Source organism: Aquarana catesbeiana, linkage group LG03 (assembly GCF_042186555.1).
Source record: "Aquarana catesbeiana isolate 2022-GZ linkage group LG03, ASM4218655v1, whole genome shotgun sequence".
NCBI lineage: Eukaryota > Metazoa > Chordata > Amphibia > Anura > Ranidae > Aquarana > Aquarana catesbeiana.
The window spans coordinates 101,498-126,114 of record NC_133326.1 but is presented as its reverse complement, the minus strand read 5'-3'; the positions used below and the strand labels follow the sequence as shown (position 1 = coordinate 126,114).

Genomic DNA, 24,617 nt, shown 5'->3' with positions numbered 1-24,617 from the left:
ATTGGTAGTAGGTGGTTCTATTGTTTCTGTCTGATCACCTCTTGGAAATAAGATTAATCTGGTGACCACTTTAACTTGTTACAAATTATTATGGGATGTTATATGCTTGTTGACTAACTTACTGTTTAATTAATTTACTGTTTTGGGGTTTGAAGTTTGCATTGTCATGCTAATATCCTCAAGAGGGGAATGTCTTCCTGTGGGGTATAAAGTATATTGACTAAGCACCCACTAGTGGTGTGAAAACACGTCGGCTATTGTCCTTGCACCTCTGTGACTGTATGCGTTGACTGTACGGGGGGCCTCTGTACGGGTCGCCTCTGTACGGGTCGCCTCTGTACGGGTCGCCTCTGTACGGGTCGCCTCTGTACGGGTCGCCTCTGTACGGGTCGCCTCTGTACGGGTCGCCTCTGTACGGGTCGCCTGTATGGATTTTATTAGACACAATAAAGGTGTTGTATTGGAGTGCGGCTGTCCAGCATTTTTTTGTGCACCGATTATAAAGTATGTGTCTTGGATTTCAACAAACAGGCATTCCTTTGGTTCTATCCCAACATCTTGTCTGTGTACGATGATTAGGGTAAAAGGGGCCGGTATTAGCTCTCCGTCTGCTCTGAACACTTTGGGGGGCAGGAGGCACTGTTTGGCCAAGTGGTTCTGTCACACAATCTATCTTACATGCATACAAACTAGGCCCAATTTAGTCTATGAACCTACCGGCATGTATTTGGGGTGTGGGAGGAAACCAGATTATCCAGAGAAAACCCACGCATGCACAGAGAGAACATGGTGTCCTGATGAAGCTCAGGTGACCACATGAGTAAAACGTGTTGATGTCATTATGCTCATGCTCCAGACCACACCTGGCAATCTACCACACTGCCTCATGCAAACTGCTACAACTTGGTAGCAGAAAGAAACAATATTTGGGTGGTCACAATACCGGCAGAGCACCACGGGAGACACGGCAGCATATGCAGAACTGACATTAATAGGAGCGGCGAGCTGTATATACACTCTCTAGGAATGATCCGCTGTGGGATGTGTTTGTTTGCTCTATGGTTATTCTACATAGAGAGACCCATATTGAAGTGCCTTTCAGGTGAGTGAACTCTTCATCAGAGACATCTATAAAACTGTGGTCACCTAGTAGAAGTTATGGACCTTCTTCCTGCTATTCATTGCTGATACAAAGTTTCTACTTTCCTGACTGAAGCTCTGCTGCCTTTTTCTTATTACTTCTACCAACTACTGACCCCAGTTGCTTGCTGTGCATGCAAAGTTACCAGCATAGCTTGATAGCCAACTATCCTTATATTTCCATTAGTAACATTACAAAGATAGATTGGCCAATTAACACTTCATGGGAAGAATATGGATGGACTCCAATATATCAGCTATACACACCCATGGACTTGAGATCTGCTCTATGAACTCATGTGGAGGTGTGGCCATCTAAATCGTGGCCCTTTTCCCGGGAGAGTCAGATATTCTTTCCTCTGTTTGAGGATTTATCATTGATTATTACTCCTGGTATATTATTTATGAACATAATATAAGCTATTGCTGGTTTCCACATATCGTATTATCCCTACATATTGAGAGCGGTAGGTGCCTGTGAGCCCAGGTCATGTTTTCTCTACTGGTATAAGGTGGGAGTTCTTTTTGCTTATACATGAATAGATTTTTGTATTATTGGTAATTAAGTATACTATTTTTATATTCATTCAGCACTTGTTCTTTATGGAACCTCTTTTGGTGGTGAACTCTCTCGGAGCTCCTATCATCCCTTTTTTTTGTTATAGGTGTATTCTGGTTCTGAGAACCCCATTGTCAGTAACACAGGCAATTTAAAGGGGTTGTAAAGGGTAGTTTTTTTTTTAAATAACAAACATGTCATACTTGCCTCCTCTGTGCAGGGGTTTTGCACAGAGCAGTCCCAATCCTCCTCTTCTGGGGTCCCCTCGGAGCATTCCTGGCTCCTTTTCTCGATTGCCCCCACAAGAGCCGCTTTCCATGGGGGTCACGCTCCCGAGTCATGCCACTGCGTCCATTGACAGAGAGAGAGCAGGACTCGGCCCCACTACTGCTGACCTCCTATTGTCCTGACACTGCCTGAAAGGCCAGAAGAAACCACTGAACCTCTAGTTCCACCACCCATGAGCCCCGTCTCTCAGGTCATTCAAGTGTGGAGGATTGAAATCTGGATGGCAGGTAAGCTGACTGGACATTAATCTTAGACAGTTTCAGTGTTTATTGGGCAGCAATTGAATGTACTTGTTACTTGGAGCTCCTCCTAAAAGGAAACAAACAGCTATAATGGTCCTCATCATTGCTATATATGAAATGTGGTTTGCCAAAGTATCCCCACGTGATAAAATGTATGTGATGAGCTTATAATGTTATATAAAGTAGAAAGACCACTTACCTGCAAACCAAATATCCTGTCCTGTTCAACCCATGTGTACAATGAACGCCAACCAGTTTATCTGCAAGGAAAGAACTGGAAATATATGACTAAAATCAATCATTCTATATACACCTTTCATACAAAAATATCCAACCAACCATTCTATAAAGGATAATACCTGGTCCTGCTACTGAATGGAGAATGAGGAGAGGAGAGAGAAAAGAGAAGGGAAGGGAAGAAGAAAGAGAGAAGAGAGAAGAGACAAGAGAGAAGAGACAAGAGACAAGAGACAAGAGACAACAGAGAAGAGAGAAGAGAGAAGAGACAGACAAGAGACAAGAGAGAAGAGACAGACAAGAGACAAGAGACAGACAAGAGACAACAGAGAAGAGAGAAGAGAGAAGAGACAGACAAGAGACAAGAGACAGACAAGAGACAACAGAGAAGAGAGAAGAGAGAAGAGACAGACAAGAGACAAGAGACAGACAAGAGACAAGAGACAGACAAGAGACAAGAGACAGACAAGAGACAAGAGACAGACAAGAGACAGACAAGAGACAAGAGACAGACAAGAGACAAGAGACAGACAAGAGACAAGAGACAGACAAGAGACAAGGGGAGAAGAGAAGAGAAGAGAAGAGAAGAGAAGAGAAGAAGAAGAGAAGGGAGGACAGGAGGAGAGAAGGGAGGACAGGAGGAGAGAAGGGAGGACAGGAGGAGAGAAGGGAGGACAGGAGGAGAGAAGGGAGGACAGGAGGAGAGAGGAGGACAGGAGGAGAGGAGAGGAGAGGATGGGAGAGAAGAGGGGAGGGGAGAAGAGAAGAGAAGAGGGGAGGGGAGAAGAGAAGAGAAGAGGGGAGGGGAGAAGAGAAGAGAAGAGAAGAGGGGAGGGGAGAAGAGAAGAGAAGAGGGGAGGGGAGAAGAGAAGAGAAGAGAAGAGGGGAGGGGAGAAGAGAAGAGGGGAGGGGAGAAGAGAAGAGGGGAGAAGAGAAGAGGGGAGAAGAGAAGAGGGGAGAAGAGAAGAGGGGAGAAGAGAAGAGGGGAGGGGAGGGGAGAGGAGAAGAGGGGAGAGGAGAAGAGGGGAGAGGAGAAGAGGGGAGGGGAGAAGAGAAGAGGGGAGAAGAGAAGAGGGGAGAAGAGAAGAGGGGAGAGGAGAAGAGGGGAGGGGAGAAGAGGGGAGGGGAGAAGAGGAGAGGGGAGAAGAGAAGAGGGGAGGGGAGAAGAGAAGAGGGGAGAAGAGAAGAGGGGAGGGAAGAAGAGGGAAGGGGAGAAGAGGGGAGAGGATGGGAGAGGAGAGAGGAGGATAGGAGAGAGAAGAGAAGAGAAGAGAAGAGAAGAGAAGAGAAGAGAAGAGAAGAGAAGAGAAGAGAAGAGAAGAGAAGAGAAGAGGAGAGGAGAGGAGAGGAGGGGAGGGGAGAGAGGACAGGAGAGAGAAGAGAAGAGAAGAGGAGAGTAGAGGAGGGGAGAGGAGGGGAGAGGAGGGGAGATCAGGACTGACAGCGGTGGCAATGAAATGCCCACTTTTATATTGGTGTCGGCACCCTGTGTACATCATGTGAGGGTTTTATAATAATCAGGCTGATGGTGTGAGAATACACCCCTGATGGGAGATATCATCCGAGGTCCTGAGACTTTGTCCCAGTCCTTCTGTATTCTGTTCCTCTGGAAGGGCAGACATTATAGATCCCAACACTAAGGGGATTGGGAGGAAGGAGCCTGGCGGAGTTTATCTCCAGACAGAACTGACTGTATGAAGACCCCTTTCACACACAGCCATGTTAGTGGTAAAGCGCTAGTTTTAGCGGTGCTTTGACGTTTTAGCGGTGCTTTGACGTTTTAGCGGCGCTTTTCGTCTGCTAGCGGGGTGCTTTTAACCCCCGCTAGCGGCCGAGGCAAGGGTTAATAGCGCCCGAAAAGCGGCGCCCATTCATTTCTACAGGCAGGTGTGATGTATACACCGCTCCTCCACTGCCCCAAAGACGCTGCTTGCAGGATTTTTTCTAAGGTCCTGCAAGCACACCGCCCCGGGGTGAAAGTATTCCGGCTTCCACACTGGGGAGGCTTGAGAGGCTCTTTTCAGGTGCTATTTTTAGTGCTAAAACGCCTGAAAAGCACCTTCAGTGAGGAAGGGGTCTTGGGTCGTTAGCTGTCTGAGGAATTGTGAAATGGATACAGAAAATTGCTCTGCACATGGATTATACAGTACAGGGAGCTTCGGAGGCAGCGACGGGATGGAGATGGAGAGGTGTGCAGGTCACATGAGGTCCTAAAAAGTGACAGTTATTTTTGGCTTTTGCCGCGACTCCCTTAGAATTCAGGTCAGGGGTTGTTTGTGGAGATAATGTCTTCCCAATGACATGAGGTTTCAGCTCTTTTATCATATGAACTGGAATGACCACAAAACAGAAGAACAAAGCAAAACTAGAGTTTCATTTGAAGCCTTCAATGAAAGTGTAAAAGTGGCATTTAGTGGTCCAACCCCAGATTAGTGGGGTTCAGTCAGAATGAGGGGGTCACAGCACAAGCCTGGAACTTACCATTGTCCGTGTTCTCACTCAGAAACTGCTTCACAATGCATTTAAATTCATAGATAACGTTATCGGACGGCACATGATGTCCAGCGGTGAAGAGTTTTGCATACTTTACTGTAGCTGGAAACTCCTGTAAAGAGCAATCAACATCCACTGTAAGTAACCTAAAATATATATATATATACACACACAGTATGTGACAAAAGTAAGTACACCCCTCGGTGACATTTGTGTAAATCTTTTCTTCTATCTTTTCATGTGACAACACTGAAGAAATGACACTTGTCTACAATGTAAAGTAGTGAGTGTACAGCTTGTATAACAGTGTAAATTTACTGTCCCCTCAAAATAACTCAACACACAGCCATTAATGTCTAAACCACTGGCAACAAAAGTCAGTACACCCCTAAGTGAAAATCTCCAAATTGGGCCCAAAGTGTCAATATTTTGTGTGGTCACCATTATTTTCCAGCACTGCCTTAACCCTCTTGGGCATGGAGGTCACCAGAGCTTCACAGGTTGTCACTGGAGTCCTCTTCCCCTCCCCCATGATGACATCACAGAGCTGGTGGATGTTAGAGACCTTGTGCTCCTCCACCTTCCGTTTGAGGATGTGCCACAGATGATCAATAGGGTTTAGGTCTGGAGACATGCTTGGCCAGTCCATCACCTTTACCCTCAGCTTCTTTAGTAAGGCAGTGGTGGTCTTGGAGGTGTGTTTGGGGTGGTTATCATGTTGGAATACTGCCCTGCGGTCCAGTCTCTGAAGGGAGGGGATCATGCTCTGCTTCAGTATGTCACAGTACATGTTGGCATTCATGGTCCCCTCAATGATCTGTAGCCCCCCAGTGCCGGCAGCTCTCATGCAGCCCCAGACCATGACAATCCCACCACCATGCTTGACTGTAGACAAGACACACTTGTCTTTGTCCTCCTCACCTGGTTGCCCCCACACACGATTGTCACCATCTGAACCAAATACGTTTATCTTGGTCTCATCAGACCACAGGACATGGTTCCAGTAATCCATGTCCTTAGTCTGCTTGTCTTCAGCAAACTGTTTGTGGACTTTCTTGTGCATCATCTTTAGAAGAGGCTTCCTTCTGGGATGACAGCCATGCAGACCAATTTGATGCAGTGTGCGGCGTATGGTCTGAGCACTGACAGGCTGACCCCCCCACCCCTACAACCTCTGCAGCAATGCTGGCAGCACTCATACGTCTATTTCCCAAAGACAACCTCTGGATATGACGCTGAGCACGTGACCTCAACTTCTTTGGTGGACCATGGCGAGGCCTGTTCTGAGGGGAACCTGTCCTGTTATACCGCTGTATGGTCTTGGCCACCGTGCTGCAGCTCAGTTTCAGGGTCTTGGCAATCTTCTTATAGCCTAGGCCATCTTTATGTAGAGCAACTATTCTTTTTTTCTGATCCTCAGAGAGTTCTTTGCCATGAGGTGCCATGTTGTACTTCCAGTGACCAGTATGAGAGAGTGAGAGCGATAACACCAAATTTAACACACCTGCTCCCCATTCACACCTGAGACCTTGTAACACTAACGAGTCACATGACACCAGGGGGGGGAAGGGAAAATGGCTAATTGGGCCCAATTTGGAGATTTTCACTTAGGGGTGTACTGACTTTTGTTGCCAGCGGTTTAGACATTAATGGCTGTGTGTTGAGATATTTTGAGGGGACAGTAAATTTACACGGTCTAATCAGCCAATCAATGCATTTAAAGTGGTTGTATCTTTTTTTTTTTTTACTTTTAGGCCCCTTTCACACGGGCACCATCAGTTTAGCCACGTTAAAAACGTATCAGTTCTTATCCGTTGCTTCATCCATCTTCATCCGTCATCCGTTCCGTTAATCTCCGTTTTCATCCGTCTTCCGTTCCGTTAATATCCGTCTTCATCCGTTAATGTACACGTTTACATCCGTTTTTTCATCCGTTTTTGTATCCGTTTTCATCCATTTACAGCAGTTTCTTTGCATTTAAGGAAATTACCTAGAAAGCCTTGCTCCACCCATCCTACACTGCCATACGTGAACAATTTGCCGACTACTTTCTATCTCCATCAGGAGAAGTTTCATGGCAGTACCTATATATATATATATATATATATATATATAAAATGCAGTGCAAATTTTAATTTATTAATTCATTAATTTGGGTATTTCATTGTGTTTTGATAGCATAAAAAGACACAAAAGCACATGATATGTTCAAAACAGTTTTAGTTTTATTATTCTGCATAACCCTTTTAAAATAAAGGTTTTTTCACTTTGTTTTTTTATTTCTCAAAGTATGAACTTTGAATTATTTCTTCAAAACGGATCTTAACTGATCGGACGTTGACGGACATTGTCAGTTAACGTCAGTTAATATCCGTTTTGACGGATCTGGACGTAGCTTTGTACGTTAAAAAAAACGGATAAAAACGGAAGCGGAGGTTAACTGATGGTAACGGATGGTCATCCGTTTGCCCATAGGAATGCATTGTCGTCCGTCGACGGATGGAAGAAAAACGGATAGACGGTCCGTCCGTGTGAAAGGGGCCTTAACCTTCAGGTAAGCCTATAATAAGGCCTATAATAAGGCTGACCTGTATGTAAAAAAAATATCCCCTAAACCGTACTATTCCCCTCGCAATGAGCCTCTGACTGCAGCAGCGCATGCGTACAAGGGATTCTCGGCAGACAGCCCGCAAACTCCGGAGCTTGCCGGACAGAAGTCTCCCGTGTGCATGTGTGGGAGTGACGACATCGCGGCTCCGCCCACTCACAGCGCCGGAGCCCGCGATACCCGCAAGACACGCCGAAGGGAAATGTCAGCTCCCTCGGCGTGGACCGTGTGAGAGGCCGGCGTTCTAAGGTAAGTATCCCATAATGAGCTAGTATGCGGTGCATACTAGCTCATTAATATGCGGTGCATACTAGCTCATTAATATGTGGTGCATACTAGCTCATTAATATGTGGTGCATACTAGCTCATTAATATGTGGTGCATACTAGCTCATTAATATGTGGTGCATACTAGCTCATTAATATGTGGTGCATACTAGCTCATTAATATGTGGTGCATACTAGCTCATTAATATGCAGTGCATACTAGCTCATTAATATGCAGTGCATACTAGCTCATTAATATGCAGTGCATACTAGCTCATTAATATGCAGTGCATACTAGCTCATTAATATGTGGTGCATACTAGCTCATTAATATGCAGTGCATACTAGCTCATTAATATGTGGTGCATACTAGCTCATTAATATGCGGTGCATACTAGCTCATTAATATGTCGGTGCATACTAGCTCATTAATATGCGGTGCATACTAGCTCATTAATATGCGGTGCATACTAGCTCATTAATATGCGGTGCATACTAGCTCATTAATATGCGGTGCATACTAGCTCATTAATATGCGGTGCATACTAGCTCATTAATATGCAGTGCATACTAGCTCATTAATATGCGGTGCATACTAGCTCATTAATATGTGGTGCATACTAGCTCATTAATATGCGGTGCATACTAGCTCATTAATATGCGGTGCATACTAGCTCATTAATATGCGGTGCATACTAGCTCATTAATATGCTGTGCATACTAGCTCATTAATATGTGGTGCATACTAGCTCATTAATATGCGGTGCATACTAGCTCATTATGCTTTTCCCTTGCAGGTGTAGAAAAAAAAAAAGGGGTATACAACCGCTTTAAGCATCTAGACATGATGAAGACGACTTGCTGATGTTCAAACCGAGTATCAGAATGGGGAAGGAAGGGGATGTGGGTGACTTTGAACGTGGGATGGTTGTTGGGGGCAGACGGGCCGGTCGGGGTATTTCTGGGATTTTCACACACAATCATCTCTCAGGATTACAGAGAATGGTGGGAAAAAGAGAAAATATCCAGTGAGCGGCAGTTATGTGGAGGAAAATGCCTTGTTGAGGTCAGAGGAGAAATCTGCAGGAACTGTGTGATGTTATCAGGTCACTATGGAGGAAAATCTCTGAGGAACGTTTCCAACACCTTGTTGTATCTCCGCCACCAAGAATGAAGGCCAAAGGGGGTCCAACCCGCTACTAGCAAGGGGGACCTAATAAAGGGGGTCCAACCCGCTACTAGCAAGGGGGACCTAATAAAGGGGGTCCAACCCGGGACTAGCAAGGGGGACCTAATAAAGGGGGTCCAACCAGCTACTAGCAAGGGGGACCTAATAAAGGGGATCCAACCCGCTACTAGCAAGGGGGACCTAATACAGGGGGTCCAACCCGCTACTAGCAAAGGGGGCCTAATAAAGGGGGTCCAACCCGCTACTAGCAAAGGGGACCTAATAAAGGGGGTCCAACCCGCTACTAACAAGGGGGTCCTAATAAAGGGGTCCAATCCACTACTAGCAAGGTGTAACCCCAATACGAAAACAAAGCCTAAAAAAGAAAAATGCAGCCCACACATCTAATGACTGGTGAGCTGCAATAGATGACATTTTTAGTTTTGGGATTCTTCTGGATCTTCCTGGTGACACCCGTTATTCAGATTTGTTGTTCTGGTAGAGAAGAGAGGGGGCGGGGTTATTCCTGATCACGTGACACTTTCCTCCTTCCTTCCTCTAGATTCCGGGATTATTCAGCCGTCTTCTATTACAGGTAGAACTTGGGGGGGGAGGGGTCATTAAAATGAATTTCACATTTACGAGGAATCTGTAGAAGTGACCAAGAAAAGTGCAGAGGCCAGAAAATCAGCATTGGCCACCTACCTACCCCCTCAGATCAGGTAATCTCTGGGTACACCTACCTACCCTCTCAGTCCAGGTCTTCTCCGGGTACACCTACCTACCCCCTCAGTCCAGGTGATCTCTGGGTACACCTACCTACCCTCTCAGTCCAGGTCTTCTCCGGGTACACCTACCTACCCTCTCAGTCCAGGTGTTCAATGGGTACACCTACCTACCCCCTCAGTCCAGGTGTTCAATGGGTACACCTACCTACCCTCTCAGTCCAGGTGTTCTCCGGGTACACCTACCTACCCTCTCAGTCCAGGTGATCTCCGGGTACACCTACCTACCCCCTCAGTCCAGGTGTTCTCTGGGTATACCTACCTACCCTCTCAGTCCAGGTCTTCTCCGGGTACACCTACCTACCCTCTCAGTCCAGGTGATCTCCGGGTACACCTACCTACCCTCTCAGTCCAGGTGATCTCCGGGTACACCTACCTACCCTCTCAGTCCAGGTGATCTCCGGGTACACCTACCTACCCTCTCAGTCCAGGTGATCTCCGGGTACACCTACCTACCCTCTCAGTCCAGGTGATCTCCGGGTACACCTACCTACCCTCTCAGTCCAGGTCTTCTCCGGGTACACCTACCTACCCTCTCAGTCCAGGTCTTCTCCAGGTACACCTACCTACCCTCTCAGTCCAGGTCTTCTCCAGGTACACCTACCTACCCTCTCAGTCCAGGTGTTCAATGGGTACACCTACCCCCTCAGTCCAGGTGTTCAATGGGTACACCTACCTACCCTCTCAGTCCAGGTGATCTCCGGGTACACCTACCTACCCTCTCAGTCCAGGTGATCTCCGGGTACACCTACCTACCCTCTCAGTCCAGGTGTTCTCTGGGTACACCTACCTACCCTCTCAGTCCAGGTGTTCAATGGGTACACCTACCTACCCTCTCAGTCCAGGTGATCTCCGGGTACACCTACCTACCCTCTCAGTCCAGGTCTTCTCCGGGTACACCTACCTACCCTCTCAGTCCAGGTCTTCTCCGGGTACACCTACCTACCCTCTCAGTCCAGGTCTTCTCCAGGTACACCTACCTACCCTCTCAGTCCAGGTGATCTCCGGGTACACCTACCTACCCTCTCAGTCCAGGTGATCTCCGGGTACACCTACCTACCCTCTCAGTCCAGGTGTTCTCCGGGTACACCTACCTACCCCTCAGTCCAGGTGTTCAATGGGTACACCTACCTACCCCCTCAGTCCAGGTGTTCAATGGGTACACCTACCTACCCTCTCAGTCCAGGTGATCTCCGGGTACACCTACCTACCCTCTCAGTCCAGGTGTTCTCTGGGTACACCTACCTACCCTCTCAGTCCAGGTGATCTCCGGGTGCACCTACCTACCCTCTCAGTCCAGGTGATCTCCAGGTACACCTACCTACCCTCTCAGTCCAGGTGTTCAATGGGTACACCTACCTACCCCCTCAGTCCAGGTGTTCTCTGGGTAGACCTACCTACCCCCTCAGTCCATGTGTTCTCTGGGTAGACCTACCTACCCTCTCAGTCCAGGTGTTCTCTGGGTAGACCTACCTACCCCCTTAGTCCAGGTGTTCAATGGGTACACCTACCTACCCCCTCAGTCCAGGTGTTCAATGGGTACACCTACCTACCCCCTCAGTCCAGGTGTTCTCTGGGTACACCTACCTACCCCCTCAGTCCAGGTGTTCAATGGGTACACCTACCTACCCCCTCAGTCCAGGTGTTCTCTGGGTAGACCTACCTACCCCCTCAGTCCAGGTGTTCTCTGGGTAGACCTACCTACCCCCTCAGTCCAGGTGTTCTCTGGGTAGACCTACCTACCCTCTCAGTCCAGGTGTTCTCTGGGTACACCTACCTTCCCCCTCAGTCCAGGTGTTCTCTGGGTACACTTACCTACCCTCTCAGTCCAGGTGTTCTCTGGGTACACCTACCTATCCTCTCAGTCCAGGTGTTCTCTGGGTACACCTACCTACCCTCTCAGTCCAGGTGTTCTCCAGGTACACCTACCTACCCTCTCAGTCCAGGTGTTCTCTGGATACACCTACCTGTGGAGTATAGTACCGCTTGGTACATGTCAGATCCACAACAAGTCCCAGCTCTTCATTCTGCTTCTCTATCTCACTGATAAGGTTGGTGGGTGAGAACCTCTGTAAAGGTGCCAACTTGTTATCAAATACCTGGAAGGAGGAAAGAAGAATCAGCCACTTCCAAAATATAAATAACACATTACAGGTCCGGATGAAGGCGGCCTTCCAGGTAGAGTGTAATGGATGGGCTAATGAAAGATTCCGATGGAAGGCGGCCTTCCAGGTAGAGTGTAATGGATGGGCTAATGAAAGATTCCGATGGAAGGCGGTCTTCCAATTATAGGGTAATGGATGGGCCAATGAAAGATTGAGATGGAAGGCGGTCTTCCAATTATAGGGTAAAGGATGGGCCAATGAAAGATTGAGATGGAAGGCGGCCTTCCAATTATAGGGTAAAGGATGGGCCAATGAAAGATTGAGATGGAAGGCGGCCTTCCAATTATAGGGTAAAGGATGGGCCAATGAAAGATTCCGATGGAAGGCGGCCTTCCAATTATAGGGTAAAGGATGGGCCAATGAAAGATTCCGATGGAAGGCGGCCTTCCAATTATAGGGTAAAGGATGGGCCAATGAAAGATTCCGATGGAAGGCGGCCTTCCAATTATAGGGTAAAGGATGGGCCAATGAAAGATTCCGATGGAAGGCGGCCTTCCAATTATAGGGTAAAGGATGGGCCAATGAAAGATTCCGATGGAAGGCGGCCTTCCAATTATAGGGTAAAGGATGGGCCAATGAAAGATTCCGATGGAAGGCGGCCTTCCAATTATAGGGTAAAGGATGGGCCAATGAAAGATTCCGATGGAAGGCGGCCTTCCAATTATAGGGTAAAGGATGGGCCAATGAAAGATTCCGATGGAAGGCGGCCTTCCAATTATAGGGTAAAGGATGGGCCAATGAAAGATTCCGATGGAAGGCGGCCTTCCAATTATAGGGTAAAGGATGGGCCAATGAAAGATTGAGATGGAAGGCGGCCTTCCAATTATAGGGTAAAGGATGGGCCAATGAAAGATTGAGATGGAAGGCGGCCTTCCAATTATAGGGTAAAGGATGGGCCAATGAAAGATTGAGATGGAAGGCGGCCTTCCAATTATAAGGTAAAGGATGGCCAATGAAAGATTGAGATGGAAGGCGGCCTTCCAATTATAGGGTAAAGGATGGGCCAATGAAAGATTGAGATGGAAGGCGGCCTTCCAATTATAGGGTAAAGGATGGGCCAATGAAAGATTCAGATGGAAGGCGGTCTTCCAATTATAGGGTAAAGGATGGGCCAATGAAAGATTGAGATGGAAGGCGGCCTTCCAATTATAGGGTAAAGGATGGGCCAATGAAAGATTGAGATGGAAGGCGGCCTTCCAATTATAGGGTAAAGGATGGGCCAATGAAAGATTGAGATGGAAGGCGGTCTTCCAATTATAGGGTAAAGGATGGGCCAATGAAAGATTGAGATGGAAGGCGGCCTTCCAATTATAGGGTAAAGGATGGGCCAATGAAAGATTGAGATGGAAGGCGGCCTTCCAGTTATAGCGTGTGATGTGTAAATATGTAGATATTCGGAAGCACACCAAGGACCATCATTTTCGTCCAAGCGGTTTTTTATTCAAAGAACGATCACATATCGGTGTGGTGGAACGTTTCGGAGCCATGCAGGACCCCTTCGTCAGGCATGTGATCGATAAAAGCCGTTTGGAGGAAATCGATGATCCTTGGTGTGCTGTCCAATATCTACATATCACATTGGTTCCAGTATCCAGCTGGTTGTCACCCAATACTTCTTCCAGGAAGGTGGGTGATGGGAATATGGACGGAGCTCCAGTTGGAAGACGGCCTTCCAGGCAGGGAGTACCAAGTATGTCAGAACCAAATCTTACCTTCTTTAACGGAACCTTGAAAGTAATAAAGCGAGTTCCAGGAATGCGTCTGCCCACCGCGCTGTACTCCGTCCACCTACAAGAGAAGGACAGTCATTCAGTCCTCCCACTGACAGAGGGCAGTAATGACCTTGTGATATCATATTACAGGCAGTCCTCCCACTGACAGGGGGCAGTAATGACTGTACGGTCAGTTCTGGTGGAGGGGAGGGGACTGTATGGTCAGTTCTGGGGGGGGGGGGAGGGGACTGTACGGTCAGTTCTGGGGGAGGGGAGGGGACTGTACGGTCAGTTCTGGGGGAGGGGAGGGGACTGTACGGTCAGTTCTGGGGGAGGGGAGGGGACTGTACGGTCAGTTCTGGGGGAGGGGAGGGGACTGTACGGTCAGTTCTGGGGGAGGGGAGGGGACTGTACGGTCAGTTCTGGGGGAGGGGAGGGGACTGTACGGTCAGTTCTGGGGGGGGGGGGGGACGGAGGGGACTGTACGGTCAGTTCTGGGGGAGGGGACTGTACGGTCAGTTCTGGGGGAGGGGACTGTACGGTCAGTTCTGGGGGAGGGGACTGTACGGTCAGTTCTGGGGGAGGGGACTGTACGGTCAGTTCTGGGGGAGGGGACTGTACGGTCAGTTCTGGGGGGGGGGGGGACAGACTGTACGGTCAGTTCTGGGGGGGGGGAGGGGACTGTACGGTCAGTTCTGGGGGGGGGGAGGGGACTGTACGGTCAGTTCTGGGGGGGGGGAGGGGACTGTACGGTCAGTTCTGGGGGGGGGAGGAGGGGACTGTACGGTCAGTTCTGGGGGGGGGAGGGGAGGGGACTGTACGGTCAGTCCTGGGGGGGGGGGGGGACTGTACGGTCAGTTCTGGGGGGGGGGGGGAGGGGACTGTACGGTCAGTTCTGGGGGGGGGAGGGGACTGTACGGTCAGTTCTGGGGGGGGGGAGGGGACTGTACGGTCAGTTCTGGGGGGGGGGAGGGGACTGTACGGTGAGTTCTGGGGGGGGAGGGGACTGTACGGTCAGTTCTGGGGGGGGAGGGGACTGTACGGTCAGTTCTGGGGGGGGAGGGGACTGTACGGTCAGTTCTGGGGGGGGAGGGGACTGTACGGTCAGTTCTGGCGGGGGAGGGGACTGTACGGTCAGTTCTGGCGGGGGAGGGGACTGTACGGTCAGTTCTGGCGGGGGGGGGAGGGGACTGTACGGTCAGTTCTGGGGGGGGGGGGACTGTACGGTCAGTTCTGGGGGGGGGGGGAGGGGACTGTACGGTCAGTTCTGGGGGGGGGGGGAGGGGACTGTACGGTCAGTTCTGGGGGGGGGGGGGGACTGTACGGTCAGTTCTGGGGGGGGGGGAGGGGACTGTACGGTCAGTTCTGGGGGGGGAGGGGACTGTACGGTCAGTTCTGGGGGGAGGGGAGGGGACTGTACGGTCAGTTCTGGGGGGGGAGGGGACTGTACGGTCAGTTCTGGGGGAGGGGAGGGGACTGTACGGTCAGTTCTGGGGGAGGGGAGGGGACTGTACGGTCCGTTCTGGGGGGGAGGGGGAGGGGACTGTACGGTCAGTTCTGGGGGGGGGGAGGGGACTGTACGGTCAGTTCTGGGGGGGGGGGGACTGTACGGTCAGTTCTGGGGGGGGGGGGGGACTGTACGGTCAGTTCTGGGGGGGGGAGGGGACTGTACGGTCAGTTCTGGGGGGGGGGGGGAGGGGACTGTACGGTCAGTTCTGGGGGGGGGGGGGAGGGGACTGTACGGTCAGTTCTGGGGGGGGAGGGGGAGGGGACTGTACGGTCAGTTCTGGGGGGGGAGGGGGAGGGGACTGTACGGTCAGTTCTGGGGGGGGAGGGGGAGGGGACTGTACGGTCAGTTCTGGGGGGGGGGAGGGGACTGTACGGTCAGTTCTGGGGGGGGAGGGGACTGTACGGTCAGTTCTGGGGGGGGGGGGGGACTGTACGGTCAGTTCTGGGGGGAGGGGACTGTACGGTCAGTTCTGGGGGGAGGGGACTGTACGGTCAGTTCTGGGGGGAGGGGACTGTACGGTCAGTTCTGGGGGGAGGGGACTGTACGGTCAGTTCTGGGGAGAGGGGACTGTACGGTCAGTTCTGGGGGGAGGGGACTGTACGGTCAGTTCTGGGGGGAGGGGACTGTACGGTCAGTTCTGGGGGGGAGGGGACTGTACGGTCAGTTCTGGGGGGGAGGGGACTGTACGGTCAGTTCTGGGGGGGAGGGGACTGTACGGTCAGTTCTGGGGGGGGGGGACTGTACGGTCAGTTCTGGGGGGGGGGGAGGGGACTGTACGGTCAGTTCTGGGGGGGGGGAGGGGACTGTACGGTCAGTTCTGGGGGGGGAGGGGACTGTACGGTCAGTTCTGGGGGGGGAGGGGGAGGGGACTGTACGGTCAGTTCTAGGGGGGGAGGGGACTGTACGGTCAGTTCTGGGGGGAGGGGACTGTACGGTCAGTTCTGGGGGGAGGGGACTGTACGGTCAGTTCTGGGGGGGGAGGGGACTGTACGGTCAGTTCTGGGGGGAGGGGACTGTACGGTCAGTTCTGGGGGGAGGGGACTGTACGGTCAGTTCTGGGGGGGAGGGGACTGTACGGTCAGTTCTGGGGGGGAGGGGACTGTACGGTCAGTTCTGGGGGGGAGGGGACTGTACGGTCAGTTCTGGGGGGGGGTGAGGGGACTGTACGGTCAGTTCTGGGGGGGGGGGACTGTACGGTCAGTTCTGGGGGGGGGGGGAGGGGACTGTACGGTCAGTTCTGGGGGGGGGGAGGGGACTGTACGGTCAGTTCTGGGGGGGGAGGGGACTGTACGGTCAGTTCTGGGGGGGGAGGGGGAGGGGACTGTACGGTCAGTTCTGGGGGGGGAGGGGACTGTACGGTCAGTTCTGGGGGGGGGAGGGGACTGTACGGTCAGTTCTGGGGGAGGGGGGAGGGGACTGTACGGTCAGTTCTGGGGGAGGGGGGAGGGGACTGTACGGTCAGTTCTGGGGGAGGGGACTGTACGGTCAGTTCTGGGGGGGGAGGGGGAGGGGACTGTACGGTCAGTTCTGGGGGGGGGGGGGACTGTACGGTCAGTTTTGGGGGGGGGGAGGGGACTGTACGGTCAGTTCTGGGGGGGGAGGGGAGGGGACTGTACGGTCAGTTCTGGGGGGGGAGGGGAGGGGACTGTACGGTCAGTTCTGGGGGGGGAGGGGAGGGGACTGTACGGTCAGTTCTGGGGGGGAGGGAGGGGACTGTACGGTCAGTCCTGGGGGGGGGGAGGGGATGGGACTGTACGGTCAGTCCTGGGGGGGGAGGGGACTGTACGGTCAGTTCTGGGGGGGGGGGGACTGTACGGTCAGTTCTGGGGGGGGGGAAGGGGACTGTACGGTCAGTTCTGGGGGGGGGGCCTGTACGGTCAGTTCTGGGGGGGGAGGGGACTGTACGGTCAGTTCTGGGGGGGAGGGGACTGTACGGTCAGTTCTGGGGGGGGGGAGGGGACTGTACGGTCAGTTCTGGGGGGGGGGGGGGGACTGTACGGTCAGTTCTGGGGGGGGGGGAGGGGACTGTACGGTCAGTTCTGGGGGGGGGAGGGGACTATACGGTCAGTTCTGGGGGGGGGGGACTGTACGGTCAGTTCTGGGGGGGGGGGGGACTGTACGGTCAGTTCTGGGGGGGAGGGGACTGTACGGTCAGTTCTGGGGGGGGAGGGGACTGTACGGTCAGTTCTGGGGGGGGGGAGGGGACTGTACGGTCAGTTCTGGGAGGGGGGGAGGGGACTGTACGGTCAGTTCTGGGGGGGGGAGGGGACTGTACGGTCAGTTCTGGGGGGGGGGGAGGGGACTGTACGGTCAGTTCTGGGGGGGGGGGAGGGGACTGTACGGTCAGTTCTGGGGGGGGAGGGGACTGTACGGTCAGTTCTGGGGGGGGAGGGGACTGTACGGTCAGTTCTGGGGGGGGAGGGGACTGTACGGTCCGTTCTGGGGGGGGAGGGGACTGTACGGTCCGTTCTGGGGGGGGAGGGGACTGTACGGTCAGTTCTGGGGGGGGGAGGGGACTGTACGGTCAGTTCTGGGGGGGGAGGGGACTGTACGGTCAGTTCTGGGGGGGGGAGGGGACTGTACGGTCAGTTCTGGGGGGGGAGGGGAGGGGACTGTACGGTCAGTTCTGGGGGGGGGGGAGGGGACTGTACGGTCAGTTCTGGGGGGGGGGGAGGGGACTGTACGGTCAGTTCTGGGGGGGGGGGAGGGGACTGTACGGTCAGTTCTGGGGGGGGGGGACTGTACGGTCAGTTCTGGGGGGGGGGGGAGGGGACTGTACGGTCAGTTCTGGGGGGGGGGGAGGGGACTGTACGGTCAGTTCTGGGGGGGGAGGGGACTGTACGGTCCGTTCTGGGGGGGGGGGGAGGGGACTGTACGGTCAGTTCTGGGGGGGGGGAGGGGACTGTACGGTCAGTTCTGGGGGGGGGGAGGGGACTGTACGGTCAGTTCTGGGGGGGGGGGGGAGGGGACTGTACGGTCAGTTCTGGGGGGGGAGGGGGAGGGGACTGTACGGTCAGTTCTGGGGGGGGAGGGGGAGGGGACTGTACGGTCAGTTCTGGGGGGGGGGGACTGTACGGTCAGTTCTGGGGGGGGGGTGAGGGGACTGTACGGTCAGTTCTGGGGGGGGGGAGGGGACTGTACGGTCAGTTCTGGGGGGGGGACTGTACGGTCAGTTCTGGGGGGGGAGGGGGAGGGGACTGTACGGTCAGTTCTGGGGGGGGGAGGGGACTGTACGGTCAGTTCTGGGGGGGGGGGGGACTGTACGGTCAGTTCTGGGGGGGGGGGGAGGGGACTGTACGGTCAGTTCTGGGGGGGGAGGGGGAGGGGACTGTACGGTCAGTTCTGGGGGGGGAGGGGGAGGGGACTGTACAGTCAGTTCTGGGGGGGGGACTGTACGGTCAGTTCTGGGGGGGGGGGGGACTGTACGGTCAGTTCTGGGGGGGAGGGGGAGGGGACTGTACGGTCAGTTCTGGGGGGGGAGGGGGAGGGGACTGTACGGTCAGTTCTGGGGGGGGAGGGGGAGGGGACTGTACGGTCAGTTCTGGGGGGGAGGGGGAGGGGACTGTACGGTCAGTTCTGGGGGGGGAGGGGGAGGGGACTGTACGGTCAGTTCTGGGGGGGGGGGGAGGGGACTGTACGGTCAGTTTTGGAGGGGGAGGGGACTGTACGGTCAGTTCTGGGGGGGGAGGGGACTGTACGGTCAGTTCTGGGGGGGGAGGGGACTGTACGGTCAGTTCTGGGGGGGGAGGGGACTGTACGGTCAGTTCTGGGGGGGGAGGGGACTGTACGGTCAGTTCTGGGGGGGGGGGGGGAGGGGACTGTACGGTCAGTTTTGGAGGGGGGGGGACTGTACGGTCAGTTCTGGGGGGGAGGGGGAGGGGACTGTACGGTCAGTTCTGGGGGGGAGGGGGAGGGGACTGTACGGTCCGTTCTGGGGGGGAGGGGGGGGACTGTACGGTCCGTTCTGGGGGGGAGGGGGAGGGGACTGTACGGTCAGTTCTGGGGGGGAGGGGGAGGGGACTGTACGGTCCGTTCTGGGGGGGGGGGGACTGTACGGTCCGTTCTGGGGGGGGGGAGGGGACTGCACGGTCAGTTCTGGGGGGGGGGGGAGGGGACTGTACGGTCAGTTCTGGGGGGTAGGGGACTGTACGGTCAGTTCTGGGGGGAGGGGACTGTACGGTCAGTTCTGGGGGGGGAGGGGACTGTACGGTCAGTTCTGGGGGGAGGGGACTGTACGGTCAGTTCTGGGGGGAGGGGACTGTACGGTCAGTTCTGGGGGGGAGGGGACTGTACGGTCAGTTCTGGGGGGGAGGGGACTGTACGGTCAGTTCTGGGGGGGAGGGGACTGTACGGTCAGTTCTGGGGGGGGGTGAGGGGACTGTACGGTCAGTTCTGGGGGGGGGGGACTGTACGGTCAGTTCTGGGGGGGGGGGGAGGGGACTGTACGGTCAGTTCTGGGGGGGGGGAGGGGACTGTACGGTCAGTTCTGGGGGGGGAGGGGACTGTACGGTCAGTTCTGGGGGGGGAGGGGGAGGGGACTGTACGGTCAGTTCTGGGGGGGGAGGGGACTGTACGGTCAGTTCTGGGGGGGGGAGGGGACTGTACGGTCAGTTCTGGGGGAGGGGGGAGGGGACTGTACGGTCAGTTCTGGGGGAGGGGGGAGGGGACTGTACGGTCAGTTCTGGGGGAGGGGACTGTACGGTCAGTTCTGGGGGGGGAGGGGGAGGGGACTGTACGGTCAGTTCTGGGGGGGGGGGGGACTGTACGGTCAGTTTTGGGGGGGGGGAGGGGACTGTACGGTCAGTTCTGGGGGGGGAGGGGAGGGGACTGTACGGTCAGTTCTGGGGGGGGAGGGGAGGGGACTGTACGGTCAGTTCTGGGGGGGGAGGGGAGGGGACTGTACGGTCAGTTCTGGGGGGGAGGGAGGGGACTGTACGGTCAGTCCTGGGGGGGGGGAGGGGATGGGACTGTACGGTCAGTCCTGGGGGGGGAGGGGACTGTACGGTCAGTTCTGGGGGGGGGGGGACTGTACGGTCAGTTCTGGGGGGGGGGAAGGGGACTGTACGGTCAGTTCTGGGGGGGGGGCCTGTACGGTCAGTTCTGGGGGGGGAGGGGACTGTACGGTCAGTTCTGGGGGGGAGGGGACTGTACGGTCAGTTCTGGGGGGGGGGAGGGGACTGTACGGTCAGTTCTGGGGGGGGGGGGGGGACTGTACGGTCAGTTCTGGGGGGGGGGGAGGGGACTGTACGGTCAGTTCTGGGGGGGGGAGGGGACTATACGGTCAGTTCTGGGGGGGGGGGACTGTACGGTCAGTTCTGGGGGGGGGGGGGACTGTACGGTCAGTTCTGGGGGGGAGGGGACTGTACGGTCAGTTCTGGGGGGGGGAGGGGACTGTACGGTCAGTTCTGGGGGGGGGGAGGGGACTGTACGGTCAGTTCTGGGAGGGGGGGAGGGGACTGTACGGTCAGTTCTGGGGGGGGGAGGGGACTGTACGGTCAGTTCTGGGGGGGGGGGAGGGGACTGTACGGTCAGTTCTGGGGGGGGGGGAGGGGACTGTACGGTCAGTTCTGGGGGGGGAGGGGACTGTACGGTCAGTTCTGGGGGGGGAGGGGACTGTACGGTCAGTTCTGGGGGGGGAGGGGACTGTACGGTCCGTTCTGGGGGGGGAGGGGACTGTACGGTCCGTTCTGGGGGGGGAGGGGACTGTACGGTCAGTTCTGGGGGGGGAGGGGACTGTACGGTCAGTTCTGGGGGGGGAGGGGACTGTACGGTCAGTTCTGGGGGGGGGAGGGGACTGTACGGTCAGTTCTGGGGGGGGAGGGGAGGGGACTGTACGGTCAGTTCTGGGGGGGGGGAGGGGACTGTACGGTCAGTTCTGGGGGGGGGGAGGGGACTGTACGGTCAGTTCTGGGGGGGGGGGAGGGGACTGTACGGTCAGTTCTGGGGGGGGGGGACTGTACGGTCAGTTCTGGGGGGGGGGGGAGGGGACTGTACGGTCAGTTCTGGGGGGGGGGGGAGGGGACTGTACGGTCAGTTCTGGGGGGGGAGGGGACTGTACGGTCCGTTCTGGGGGGGGGGGGAGGGGACTGTACGGTCAGTTCTGGGGGGGGGGAGGGGACTGTACGGTCAGTTCTGGGGGGGGGGAGGGGACTGTACGGTCAGTTCTGGGGGGGGGGGGGAGGGGACTGTACGGTCAGTTCTGGGGGGGGAGGGGGAGGGGACTGTACGGTCAGTTCTGGGGGGGGAGGGGGAGGGGACTGTACGGTCAGTTCTGGGGGGGGGGGACTGTACGGTCAGTTCTGGGGGGGGGGTGAGGGGACTGTACGGTCAGTTCTGGGGGGGGGGAGGGGACTGTACGGTCAGTTCTGGGGGGGGGACTGTACGGTCAGTTCTGGGGGGGGAGGGGGAGGGGACTGTACGGTCAGTTCTGGGGGGGGGAGGGGACTGTACGGTCAGTTCTGGGGGGGGGGGGGACTGTACGGTCAGTTCTGGGGGGGGGGGGAGGGGACTGTACGGTCAGTTCTGGGGGGGGAGGGGGAGGGGACTGTACGGTCAGTTCTGGGGGGGGAGGGGGAGGGGACTGTACAGTCAGTTCTGGGGGGGGGACTGTACGGTCAGTTCTGGGGGGGGGGGGGACTGTACGGTCAGTTCTGGGGGGGAGGGGGAGGGGACTGTACGGTCAGTTCTGGGGGGGGAGGGGGAGGGGACTGTACGGTCAGTTCTGGGGGGGGAGGGGGAGGGGACTGTACGGTCAGTTCTGGGGGGGAGGGGGAGGGGACTGTACGGTCAGTTCTGGGGGGGGAGGGGGAGGGGACTGTACGGTCAGTTCTGGGGGGGGGGGGGAGGGGACTGTACGGTCAGTTTTGGAGGGGGAGGGGACTGTACGGTCAGTTCTGGGGGGGGAGGGGACTGTACGGTCAGTTCTGGGGGGGGGAGGGGACTGTACGGTCAGTTCTGGGGGGGGAGGGGACTGTACGGTCAGTTCTGGGGGGGGAGGGGACTGTACGGTCAGTTCTGGGGGGGGGGGGGAGGGGACTGTACGGTCAGTTTTGGAGGGGGGGGGACTGTACGGTCAGTTCTGGGGGGGAGGGGGAGGGGACTGTACGGTCAGTTCTGGGGGGGAGGGGGAGGGGACTGTACGGTCCGTTCTGGGGGGGAGGGGGGGGGACTGTACGGTCCGTTCTGGGGGGAGGGGGAGGGGACTGTACGGTCAGTTCTGGGGGGGAGGGGGAGGGGACTGTACGGTCCGTTCTGGGGGGGGGGGGACTGTACGGTCCGTTCTGGGGGGGGGGAGGGGACTGCACGGTCAGTTCTGGGGGGGGGGGAGGGGACTGTACGGTCAGTTCTGGGGGGTAGGGGACTGTACGGTCAGTTCTGGGGGGGGGAGGGGACTGTACGGTCAGTTCTGGGGGGAGGGGACTGTACGGTCAGTTCTGGGGGGGGAGGGGACTGTACGGTCAGTTCTGGGGGGGGAGGGGACTGTACGGTCAGTTCTGGGGGGGGAGGGGACTGTACGGTCAGTTCTGGGGGGGGAGGGGACTGTACGGTTAGTTCTGGGGGGGGAGGGGAGGGGACTGTACGGTCAGTTCTGGGGGGGGGGACTGTACGGTCAGTTCTGGGGGGGGGGGAGGGGACTGTACGGTCAGTTCTGGGGGGGGGGAGGGGACTGTACGGTCAGTTCTGGGGGGGGGGGAGGGGACTGTACGGTCAGTTCTGGGGGGGGGAGGGGACTGTACGGTCAGTTCTGGGGGGGGAGGGGACTGTACGGTCAGTTCTGGGGGGGGGAGGGGACTGTACGGTCAGTTCTGGGGGGGGGGGAGGGGACTGTACGGTCAGTTCTGGGGGGGGGGGAGGGGACTGTACGGTCAGTTCTGGGGGGGGGGGGGAGGGGACTGTACGGTCAGTTCTGGGGGGGGGAGGGGACTGTACGGTCAGTTCTGGGGGGGGGGAGGGGACTGTACGGTCAGTTCTGGGGGGGGGGAGGGGACTGTACGGTCAGTTCTGGGGGGGGGAGGGGACTGTACGGTCAGTTCTGGGGGGGGGAGGGGACTGTACGGTCAGTTCTGGGGGAGGGGAGGGGACTGTACGGTCAGTTCTGGGGGAGGGGACTGTACGGTCAGTTCTGGGGGAGGGGACTGTACGGTCAGTTCTGGGGGGGGGGGGGGACTGTACGGTCAGTTCTGGGGGGGGGAGGGGACTGTACGGTCAGTTCTGGTGGAGGGGAGGGGACTGTACGGTCAGTTCTGGTGGAGGGGAGGGGACTGTACGGTCAGTTCTGGGGGGGGGGGAGGGGACTGTACGGTCAGTTCTGGGGGAGGGGAGGGGACTGTACGGTCAGTTCTGGGGGAGGGGAGGGGACTGTACGGTCAGTTCTGGGGGAGGGGAGGGGACTGTACGGTCAGTTCTGGGGGAGGGGAGGGGACTGTACGGTCAGTTCTGGGGGAGGGGAGGGGACTGTACGGTCAGTTCTGGGGGAGGGGACTGTACGGTCAGTTCTGGGGGAGGGGACTGTACGGTCAGTTCTGGGGGAGGGGACTGTACGGTCAGTTCTGGGGGAGGGGACTGTACGGTCAGTTCTGGGGGAGGGGACTGTACGGTCAGTTCTGGGGGAGGGGACTGTACGGTCAGTTCTGGGGGAGGGGACTGTACGGTCAGTTCTGGGGGGGGGGGACAGACTGTACGGTCAGTTCTGGGGGGGGGGGAGGGGACTGTACGGTCAGTTCTGGGGGGGGGGAGGGGACTGTACGGTCAGTTCTGGGGGGGGGGGGAGGGGACTGTACGGTCAGTCTGGGGGGGGGGGGGACTGTACGGTCAGTTCTGGGGGGGGGGAGGGGACTGTACGGTCAGTTCTGGGGGGGGGAGGGGACTGTACGGTCAGTTCTGGGGGGGGGGGGACTGTACGGTCAGTTCTGGGGGGGGGGGGGAGGGGACTGTACGGTCAGTTCTGGGGGGGGGAGGGGACTGTACGGTGAGTTCTGGGGGGGAGGGGACTGTACGGTCAGTTCTGGGGGGGGAGGGGACTGTACGGTCAGTTCTGGGGGGGGAGGGGACTGTACGGTCAGTTCTGGGGGGGAGGGGACTGTACGGTCAGTTCTGGGGGGGGAGGGGACTGTACGGTCAGTTCTGGCGGGGGGGAGGGGACTGTACGGTCAGTTCTGGGGGGGGGAGGGGACTGTACGGTCAGTTCTGGGGGGGGGGGAGGGGACTGTACGGTCAGTTCTGGGGGGGGGGGGGGGACTGTACGGTCAGTTCTGGGGGGGGGGGGGGGACTGTACGGTCAGTTCTGGGGGGGGGGAGGGGACTGTACGGTCAGTTCTGGGGGGGGGGGGGGACTGTACGGTCAGTTCTGGGGGGGGAGGGGACTGTACGGTCAGTTCTGGGGGGGGGAGGGGACTGTACGGTCAGTTCTGGGGGGGGAGGGGACTGTACGGTCAGTTCTGGGGG

At 56.4% G+C, this 24,617-nt stretch overlaps 1 protein-coding gene across 1 annotated transcript in view; it reads right to left on the bottom strand.

Moving 5' to 3' along the window:
- DUSP11 (dual specificity phosphatase 11) overlaps positions 1-24,617 on the bottom strand; it is a 151,577-nt gene that overhangs the window by 60,207 nt on the left and 66,753 nt on the right. The window contains exons 2-5 of the mRNA XM_073618213.1: positions 13,664-13,739; positions 11,754-11,885; positions 4,948-5,071; positions 2,429-2,489 (exon numbers count right to left, since the gene is read on the bottom strand). Coding sequence (XP_073474314.1) covers positions 2,429-2,489; positions 4,948-5,071; positions 11,754-11,885; positions 13,664-13,739 — 393 coding nt within the window. The remainder of the gene's footprint in view (positions 1-2,428; positions 2,490-4,947; positions 5,072-11,753; positions 11,886-13,663; positions 13,740-24,617) is intronic.